A 10,678-nucleotide genomic window follows, 5' to 3' on the forward strand; every position below is an offset into this window, starting at 1 on the left:
ACGATCCAAGGCTTGTTTTAGAGGCGACGCTGGGTGAGAGGGGCCTCTAACCTACTCCTGCATGGCTGTCAAAACACTTCCTGTGTTCCCTTCACCATCCCTGCTGCTATCTGATCTCCACACCTTCGCATCGGGAAAAGGCGAATCAGTCAGACAATCAGACTCAGAAGAACAATCATTTGGAGATTCGGACTCACCTAGTATGTGGATGCACGTGTGTGCATGTGTGGCCTGCTGCCTCGGGCTCTGTTTAAGGCTGTTGCAGAGCCTATCTTGGTGAGACAGTTCCCCTGTGGGTGCGGGTGGTTGGGTGTTATCAGTGTCTCATCGGTCTGAATCCCGAGCCTGTCTGCTGTGTCTACGGCCCTGTGGAGGGGACATGCAACCTTCCTGCCTTCCCAGCCTCACTCCATCCTGGGCACTGTCACACCCCTAATGGACAGGCACTATGGCCCAGGGAGCTCTGTCACAAACACACACACACTCACACACACACATACCTGGCTGTCCTTTCACTCCTCCAAGGGGTCACTGTCACCACTCTAACCCCTGAGCCACAGGGACGTCACACTGTGTCCCTCAGTGACTGAGACTCACACACACACACACACACACACACAAGCACGGAGGCAGACCTCTGACATGAGAGTTGTGGATAGGTGACGGGGTATGGATTTCCCCCGGTCAGAGCCCAGAGGGGACTCTAGAAGGCTGCCATGTTGTCTCTCCAGGGACCTCCACTGGTGGAGAGCTCATCCTTTGGAGTGCTGGTCTTCCATAGCATGGAAACACAGTGCTACAGCGACAGCTTCTGATTTACTGGGTACCCCGTAGATGCAATGCATCTTTATATTCAGTAATGAAACTATTCAGAAAACATCTGGAGACTTCATTAAGGTTAGCTTGGTGACATTTACCGTTTTTAAATGCATCGATACATTTGGATTTAACTGTGATTAATAGCCTACTGGGCACATACTGGACAATGTACAGAAGCAGTAGTGTTTATAGCGTTTGTAGTGAAGATAGAGGAAAATCGTAGATGTGCACCTCTCGTTATAATCACTGTAAGGCAGGAAGGCTTTGCTGTCATGTGAAGAGACCAGGAAGAGGAGAAAACTTAGAATAGATATGTCCTTCAGAAACTCAACCCAAAACATTGCGTGGCAGCAATGCAGAGGTGGACAGAGTGAAAGAGACACAAAGAGAGAGAGATCGCTGGATGGGAACAGAGGAGGATAAAGGAGGCAGACAGATCTGAGTGATTCTGTGAGCAGTTCTCCTTCCCCCCCCATCTCTATCCATGACCCTCTTCTCTTTTATCATTTCTCTCTCTATTTCTCTTTTCTCCATCCCTTCTTCTGTTGCGGTCTCCCGTCTCCACCCCTCCATATCTCTGTCTCCCTCCACTATCTCCATGTCGGTCTTCCTTTCATCTCCTTCCCTTTGCTTACCGCCCTTTCACTCTTTCTCTCTCTCTCTCTCTCTCTCTCTCTCACTCTCTCTCTCCTCTCTCTCTCTCTCTCTCTCTCTCTCTCTCTCTCTCTCTCTCTCTCTCTCTCCTCTCTCTCTCTGTCTCTGTCTCTGTCTCTGTCTCTCTCTTTCTCTCTCTCTCTCTCTCTCTCTCTCTTCTCTCTCTCTCTCTCTCTCTCTCTCTCTCTCTCTCTCTCTCTGTCTCTCTTTCTCTCTTTCTCTCTTTCTCTCTTTCTCTTCTCCCTTTTCCTCTCTCACTCCCCACATTCCACTCTATCTGCAAAGCACCCTCTCTCTCTTTTCTGACGTTGTCTCTCTCTCAGCGTTCGATCCTGGAATGAGTTGGGCCAGTAAAGTCTTGGAGAGCAGGACTTGTCACAGTAGAAGCTGTGGCCTCTCTCTCTCTCTCTCTGTCTCTGTCGCTCTCTTTCTCCATCTCTCTCTCTCTTTATCCTCCAACTGTTTGCCTTTGATGACTGTGGGCCGATCCTGTCTGGGGAACTGCAGCAGCCCAATTTCATCTGACATCTGTCAGGGGAGAGAGCACTCTCCATCGTCACCTCTGAACTTCCACAAACATCACATTTTTTTATGATATCGAACACAATTGGTGGTATTTACATTAGTTTCTAATCTTTCACTTCTAGTTGAAAGAGGATGTACTTTGGCTATCACTATAGCAGTATTAGACAAGAGACAATAGGCCTTTCAGCATGTTTGTGACTTGAGCGTAAATTACTGATATATGTATTTAGCCTGTAATTTAACTGGTACAGGACCTCACAGTATATGGGATTCAAGCAATACTCACATTAAACAAACACCATCTGCATCCATCCTCACTATAGAAGCCACGCATCTCTGGTTGCTGTAGATAACTCTGATATCTTAGGAGCAGGAGTCATTTTTCACCCCTAATTCTCTTGTCATGTCATCATGCCTGCTCATTCAAGCCTGAGAGAGAAATATGGTTATCAAAGGGGTAATAAAAATGTTTATCAAACAATTTTCCATGGTCTTGGGTGCAATTTATCTCCCAGGTTTCTTCTAAGTCAACCAACACATCCCTATTTTCTAACGATTAATGGACTGCTCTCCTTCTACCTGTCTCTCTGACTCTGTCTTCCTCCCTGAGTAACTGCCTCTCTGCCTGCCTGAGTAACTAACTAGCTAACTAACTAACTAACTAACTAACTACTGGTCTGTGTTTTGTCTGTCTGGTTGCCTGTTTGTCTGCCTGATTTAACATGTGGGTCCATGAACAGGCAGGTTTGGTGGGCCAGTTCCTGGTCCGTATCCTGATGCATGGACTGGTTTTCAGTGGACTTTTATGTGTGTGTGTGTGTGTGTGTGTGTGTGTGTGTGTGTGCATGCGTGGGTGGGTGTGTGTGCGTGCATGAAGTCAGGGCTCATTCTCAGGTGATGAAGTTTAATACCACTGCTGCTATGGCCAATGAGCCAGTACTACAGCTCATTTATCAGACACACACACGCTGCGCACATACTCACAGACACTTCAAGTCACTCACGCACACACATGCAAACATTTACATTTATTCATTTAGCAGACGCTTTTATCCAAGGTGACCTCCAAGAGAGAGCTTTACAAAAGTGCAAACGCACACACATGCACATACTCAGCCATTTAAATGCACCAACATACAACATACAAGCCAATACTCGCACAGCAGGAGTCAAGGTCAAGTTACCAATGGTGTGTGAAATGCATCCGAATGTGTATTTAAATACTCCATCTGAGACCTGACTGAGAGGGACTGACTAACACAGTAACACAGCTATTCTCCTGGATGGGTACGGATTAGAGTAGAACAGTACTGGAGTGGTGAAAACTCCAGCAAGCTGAACATAGTTCTCTCTGCTTTACTCTCCTGGCAGGCAGTCTTCATCACACACATTGATCTGCTTAATGGTGCGGCGATGGACCGACATCTTTTCAGGCTAGTCGAACTCATTGGTTGGCTAGCAGGCTGGCTGGCTGGATGATTGGAAGGCTGAGTAGCTGGCTGGCAGCTTCATGTCACATAAAGCCGGGCTGAGCCTCAGCTCTTCTACTCTACACTAGCTGGCTAGCTACCCTGGTGCCTCAGAGCTCCAGCACTGATGTGCTACCGTACACTGCTGCTGAGTAGTCCCGGGCCCAACCACAAGCCCCCTCCTGGGGCGAATGCAGGGGAACACTCCCCTCATGGAGACTTATGGAGATCTCGGGCTCTACATTCCCGTGATATGCAGCTGATTTGTAAAGCATGCATTATGGATGGGCCTTAGCTGGCGGTTTCAAGGCCCTCCTTGACGTTGCCTGTGCCTCTCAGAACCAGCCTGGGGCGGGTTCCTCTGCACCGACAACCCCTGGAGTCGGAAGGTGGGGAAATAAGATGAAGAAAATGTAATGCTACAGAAAGTCTCTCACCACACACACACATTCTTAGTCTCTCTCTCTCTCTCTCTCTCTCTCTCTCTCTCTCTCTCTCTCTCTTTCTCTCTGCTTCTCCTTATCGTTCTGTGTCTCTCTCAACTATAATCTATATGACCTTGGGTGTTGTTGCCAGTGTCATGTATGTTAATATGATGGGGGTCTCTCAGTGCAGTCTATTTCATGCAGTCCAAGCTCCAGTTGTGCTTCTGTAACTTGTGGATTTTGTTACAAAATGTCTCTCTTTCTATCTTACACAAACACACACGCAAACACACACAACACACAGTTCCCAAACTCATTAAAAGGCCTTTGCCCTTCATATCTGTGTGATCGCCTCTACAGTTAATGTTTGAATATGTAATCAATAAAAACAAAACTCAAACTAAAGCCCCTTTTTCTGTGAAGGCCTGGACATTTAGCTATTGTTAAAGCAATTTGGCCTTCTATATCGATCTGTCTTCATGTTGTCTGGTACCTTCGCTACCTTTGTAAGCCCCTGACTCAGAGAACAGTCTGGTTGTGAGGTGCCCGGAAAGAGATAGAGAGATGGAGTTAGAGAGAGCGAGAGACCAAAATTGTGGGTGCAAGGGACAGAGATGAAGAGAGATTCAGAGGGATGGTGTGAGTGAGTTAATGCGAGAGACAGGGAGATTTTACTGAACAGAGGACTGAGAGTGTGACTCACTCTAAAGAAGCACTTTAAGCAGAAACATCTGCATAAATGTAATATTGTAATCAGATTAAGCGCAGTCACACACATACACACACACACGATATGCACCCTCAATCCACTACTGCAGTCAAATGCTGGCTGCCCGAATCGTCACTATCCTCCCCTCTTCCCCCCCTCCCTTGCAATCCCCCTCCTCCCTCCCTCCCTCCTGCCCTCCCACACCACTCCCACTATAGTGATTGTTAGGTTTGAAAGGGCAACAGGCAGTGACAGAAATAGCTGCTGTATCTGCAGAGAGCTGGTGCCATATTCTTTTCAATGACGTCGCTCAAGTGCAAAGGGCAAGCCCAGGACATTCGTTGTCGCTAGCTTTTCGAACCGAAGCCAGCTTTGGCAGATATACTGTACCACCAGGCCACTCTGTTGAATAGACCCGTACACAGTTATGGTTCACAGCAAACTGTAAGTCCCAAACAGTCTTGCATGGTAGCACACATGCACACACATGCACACACAAACCCACCACACACCCTCTCTCTCCATCCATCCATGGCAGTGACAATGTAAAATGCCATATAATCCAGCTGATCCGGTTAGTTCCATGAGGCTGTCTCATGTGGTCTGCTTCGAACCCACAAGCTTCCTGTCGGTCACTGAAGGAGCAAGTTGTGTGTCCCTCTTCCCCTCTGACCACACACACGCTGGAACCATTAGTGTGGAACAACACCATGAAACATGACAAAATAACAGACTGAACTGTCCTAAAATGTCCTGTCCAGTGAAGCCAGTGCTGCGCAGCAGTCGGTCTGCTGGTACGTCAGTCCTGCAGGCTGGGCTCTTCTGGAATGAGAAGACAGAACACCTGCATCTGCTGAGAAGAGACCCAAACTGTCTCCATGCCGAATAATAGCACCAATTACTGTTGTTAATCAAGTGGAAAAGTCTGTGTGTCCAGATGGGGACTACAGTGTCCTAACGCTCAGCTCCTCAACTGGTCATTGATTCAGTGCTCCACTGGCCCAATGCAGAGGCCAGTGATAAAGGAGGATTTCATGTTTTTCATTCTCTGTGTCTGTTATGAAAATTTCAATGGAGAAGAGGGGTCCCTATTGATTTTTGATTGCGACGTGTTAGATTGTAGCTTTTCAATTGGGGCCATTTGCATTAAACCTTGGCACTATGCGAGAAATCGAGGGCGAGGCCCTCCATCAGGGGGAGAGACAAAATATTTTACGACCCAAACGGCTAACACGAAACCAGGAGTAACTCACTGTTAAATTATACAATCGCACAATTAAACCGCAAGATGCTGGAGTCATTAGTGGCACAACTGTAACGGGGAGAAGTCTTTTAGGAGCTAGAATGGACGTAAAAACGTTAAACCGTAGCGCAGCGCTTTGGGAAGCAATGGCGTGGGATCGAGGGGGAACATTTATTCTTTAACGTATGTTGCATTATTCAGCACTGCTGTCGTTTTAGCCGTAGCGTTAGCGTGATCCTTCCACACTGGAACTTCCTGTTTCACCAATACAGTTGATCCATGAGAGGTCTCTCCCTCGGCCTCTGTGCTCCATCTGCTGTCTGTTAGCTGCTCATTACTTACAGCCAGTGAAAGGTTATAACAGGTGCTTTTATGGATACCCAATATGGAATCCTCTCATCCACAACACAACACGTTTCAAGTAGCCTGCAGATGAAATATCTGTCTTCTAAAGGCAAATGTCACACCTGTCAGAAGAGATAAAAAATGCAAGGACTCAATTATTCTTCCAAACAGAAATACCAAAACAGTCTAACAGCCGAGGGAACAGGTAGGGACACACATGCATTTATTCATACGCACACACATATGCACACATTCATGAGGTGGATATGTGAGGTTGGGGGTAATTAAATGGTGTCCTTTGCACAAGCTTCAGAGAAATTAGCTGTCAAAGGACAGTGTCTTATACGGCATTCTCAATTTCAGCATCCTGCGTCGCTGTCCCAGGCTGATGACTTCTGGTATTGGTGTTTGCTTTGATACGCATCAGTATTATACCTTGGGACTCTTAAACAAAACAGTCCACACAGCCGAAAAGTGGCACATTGTTTGCATGTGGAAGTGGAATCTCTTGGTGAAGAGTTCCAATTAAAGTTAGGGGCAGGGTCAAACATTACATTCTGATGGCACACTATGAACAAGACACACAATAGTTCAATTGACATGTAAACTCTAAATGTGTTATTTATGACGTGATGCTCAGGGACCTGTGGATCATAGCTGAGGAGAATGAGATGACCCTGCTGTCTGCTCGCCTCGGTCTGAAGGAGGGGCGTGCACAGGGGTCACGTTGTCATGACCTATCAGTTTACCTGAAGTCCTACAGGCTTGTTTGTGTTTGGTACTTTGTTTTACCATGCTGACATGATGTACAGATGAATATTTCATGTACAATCAGAGTGGTGGGACAGATGGGTGTGGATCCAGATTTCCAAGGTTCCTCTGTAGAATACCAATGGACCCCTAGAAACATTAAGGATTTTTACCCGGAGAGGCTGGAAGCCCTGCTCACACAGGCCAGCGCTCAGCCAGACTGAGAGGAAGCCTGGCGGGGGCAGGGGCTTGGCAGACGTGCCTGCTGCAGCGGCCTTGATGACCATTTCATGAATGTCCTGTGCCATGCGGCGCAGGTCCTCTATATTCGGTGTGTCTAGAGGGCAGCTGACATAACCAACGACATCCACGATGTCCTCTCCAGGGTTCTGGATTGCCAGTGATGGCAGTGGACCGCGCCATCACACAGAAGCCTATATTGGGACAGAGAGCTCGTGTCACACAGACAGCGTGTGTGTGCGTGTGTCAGTGCATGAGTACATGCATCAGTGTGTGTGTGTGTGTTAGTGTTAAGGATGGGTGCGATCTATCTGTCTGAACCCCTCACATGGGGGCAGCCCTCTGGATGACTCAGGAGGGGAGGGGAGGGGAGGGGAGGGGAGGGGAGGGGAGGGGAGGGGAGGGGAGGGGAGGGGGGTGGTAAGAGCCCCTCATCTCAGCTCCAAGGACCTGAAGAGAGAAATGGCTAGCGAAAAGACAGATTGACAGACAGATAGGCAGACAGACAGAGAGAGAGAGAGAGAGAGAGAGAGCGAGAGAGAGAGAGAGAGAGAGAGAGAGAGAGAGAGAGAGAGAGAGAGCGAGAGAGAGAGAGAGAGAGAGAGAGAGAGAGAGAGAGAGAGAGAGAGAGAGAGAGAGAGAGAGAGAGAGAGAGAGAGAGAGAGAGAGAGAGAGAGTACAAATTGAGAGAGGAGAGAAGCTGCCCGTTGGCTAGTCTGCTGGCAACCAACAAAAGCTGTGGGGTTGTTTGATAGGATTAGCTTCCCAGACTCCTCTCTGATCCTATCCTTGTTATGATGGGACTCTGAGTGGTCTTCTAAACCTCTCTGCTCTCTGGGACAGGATCAGCTGGGACACCCACTACCCTGTATGTGTGTGTACACGTGTGTTCTATGTGTGTGCGTATGAGTGTGTGTCTGTGCATGTGTGTGCCGGCGCATGTTTCATTTCCTTACTGAGTTGACGGAATTTCAGCTTGGCAGGATAATAAAGTGATCCTAAGATTTTCTGAATGACCTGGGTTCGACTCCATTTAGTCCTATATTTCCAGGACCCTACACTAGTAGGGAAGATATTGGAAGTATTTTTGAAATGCGGAATTTAACAAGCTGTGTAGAAAGTGTTGTCTCCAGGGACTTTGAAAGACAGGATCTGACATTTAAGACTGAATAATTTTCCACACAATGCTCATCGAGAAGTATCACTGGCAAATCAATCAAATGGTGGCTAATTGGAAAAGATAGATTAGTAGTTTTGTTGGGACTGTAAATGCCAGCATTTGTTGTTGGCAAATAAGCATTCTCATTTACAGTTTAACAATAACATCCAGTCTCCGCCAGAAAAGGGACCCGTGGACCTGGAGAGACACAGACAGACAGAGAAATAGTTAGCGTCAAACTCTTTCAGACAATCAGACACAACTCTCTGCAAGCTTGCTGTCACTGCTAATAGACAGGTATACAAGGACAGGCGGGGATCTAAGAGTGAAGCAGGCTGTCTTCCTGCTCGGCTCCCCTGACGTCTCAAACCTCCAGCTACCCTGACAGCTGTGAGAGAGATGTAGTAGAGCATCATTTAGGTTGAAATGGATGCTAGTGAGAGAGAGACTAAGGAGGGAGCAAACACATAAACATTATATTCTCAAAGAGAAAATGTCAAATCCTCGGTAAAGTAACGGTTTGGTGAACGGTACATCTAAACAAGCTGGTTTCATGGATGATCACTGTTCTTAAAATATTGATGAGACACAAAGGAGATACAGTACAGTGCATTATCTGGTTTAGGTGGGTAGGTAGCAAGAACGTCTTCAGCTCAAATATGGTTCCAGCTCTGGCTTGTGGTTGAGCGCAGCAGGAACTGCAGCTGGAGCCTCTACTCTGCGTGTGACCATGTTTCATAAACATCCCCCCTCCTTCTCCTTCTCTTCAGACATCCCTGAGCTCCAGATTTCAACACATTTTTTCTTCTCCTCCCCCAGATATCCGTGGGCTGCAAGGTTTCCTGGACACGACGTCCAGACAGGGGATGGATGTGTCTCTTCAGAGGGTGGACAGGAACATCAGTAAGGTGTTCTCCAACCTCTTCACCACCATGAGGACAGAAGAGCTGAACCGCTACCGGGACACTCTCCGCAGAGCCATCCTGCTGCTCAGCCCCAGAGGAGCACAAGTCTTCATACAGCAGGTAGGGGAGGTACACACACACACACACACACACACACACACACACATCCACGCATGGCTGCGCACATCGCATGCCAACAGATGCACATCTCAAACATACTGTACAAAGGCACACACACACACAGAACACACATACATACCCAGAAAACTCTTTCGACTGACCTCTACGTCAAACTAAAAAGTGATTTGAGTAGTATCCATGTATCTTGACAAGCCAGGTGGCCTGATCCCTGGTTGGCATTGACTGGGCACAGAGGCCTCCACGCTGGGAAGCAGGCGGGCTGAGTAGAAGGGAAACGAGATGAGATGCAAAGAGACAGGCGGGTAGAGAGGGAGACGTGGAGGAAGCAAGAGAGGCAGGGAAAGACAGGGAGGCTGGGAGCGTGTGGGTTAGGGAAGGAGGGAGAGAGGCAGGGGAAAAGACAGGGAGGCTGGGAGCGTGTGGGTTAGGGAAGGAGGGAGAGAGGCAGGGAAAGACAGGGAGGCTGGGAGCGTGTGGGTTAGGGAAGGAGGAAGAGAGGCAGGGAAAGACAGGGAGGCTGGGAGAGTGCGGGTTAGGGAAGGAGGGAGAGAGACAGAAGCCCAGTCCCATCAGTGTGCAACAAGGTGGAAGGGGATGGTGAATATTTGAACCATGTTGTCTCCTGTCGGGGCAGAGAGCAGTTGGCAAGCTGGAAATGATCGGACAAGCCTCAAGGAGGAAGTACAAGTCATCATGTTCCTCCCTACAGCTCTGTTCTGGCCTAAAGACAAACACATAGGTGGTCAGATACATTATTGTCCATGTGCCATCCATTTATTCAGCACTTGAGGTGCTTCTGAACATTCAAATCCTAGGATGATTTATGTAAAGGCTGAAGGGGTGGCACTTCCTATCTTCTTCAGTGGTCAAATGCAGAGGCTGCTGCTTCAGGAAAGCAGGCTACAGGAGAATCAGACTGCAGAATAATAAGGCTGCAAGAGAATCAGGATGAAGGAGAATCAGACTGCAGAATAATCAGGCTGCAAGAGAATCAGGCTGCAGGAGAATCATACTGCAGAATAATCAGGCTGCAAGAGAATCAGGCTGCAGGATGATGAGGCTGCAGGAAAGCAGGCTGCAGCAGAGCAGGTGAATGGTAGGGAAGGATGTACTGTAGGTGTTCTAGTTTAGTAACAGGCGTGTTTCATGGTGTGCCTGTCAAAAAAATGATAGGTGAGCACTCTCCCCTGATGAGCCATGAGACTGGGATTCAAGGTCCTGTGTGAGTGTGTGTGTCTCTGTGTGCATGTGTGTGTGTGTGTGTGTGTGTGTGTGTGTGTGTGATGTCATCGCA

General features: G+C 48.0%; 1 protein-coding gene across 2 annotated transcripts in view; it reads left to right on the top strand.

Annotated features, from left to right (window-relative positions):
* The window catches only part of grid1b (glutamate receptor, ionotropic, delta 1b), a 183,246-nt gene that overhangs the window by 105,393 nt on the left and 67,175 nt on the right, over nucleotides 1-10,678 (top strand). For both annotated transcript variants that reach the window (XM_062474151.1, XM_062474152.1), the window contains exon 4: nucleotides 9,158-9,363. In XM_062474151.1, the coding sequence (XP_062330135.1) occupies nucleotides 9,158-9,363 (206 nt within the window). The remainder of the gene's footprint in view (nucleotides 1-9,157; nucleotides 9,364-10,678) is intronic.

Source organism: Osmerus eperlanus, chromosome 12 (genome assembly GCF_963692335.1).
Source record: "Osmerus eperlanus chromosome 12, fOsmEpe2.1, whole genome shotgun sequence".
In the NCBI taxonomy this organism is placed as follows: Eukaryota; Metazoa; Chordata; class Actinopteri; order Osmeriformes; family Osmeridae; genus Osmerus; species Osmerus eperlanus.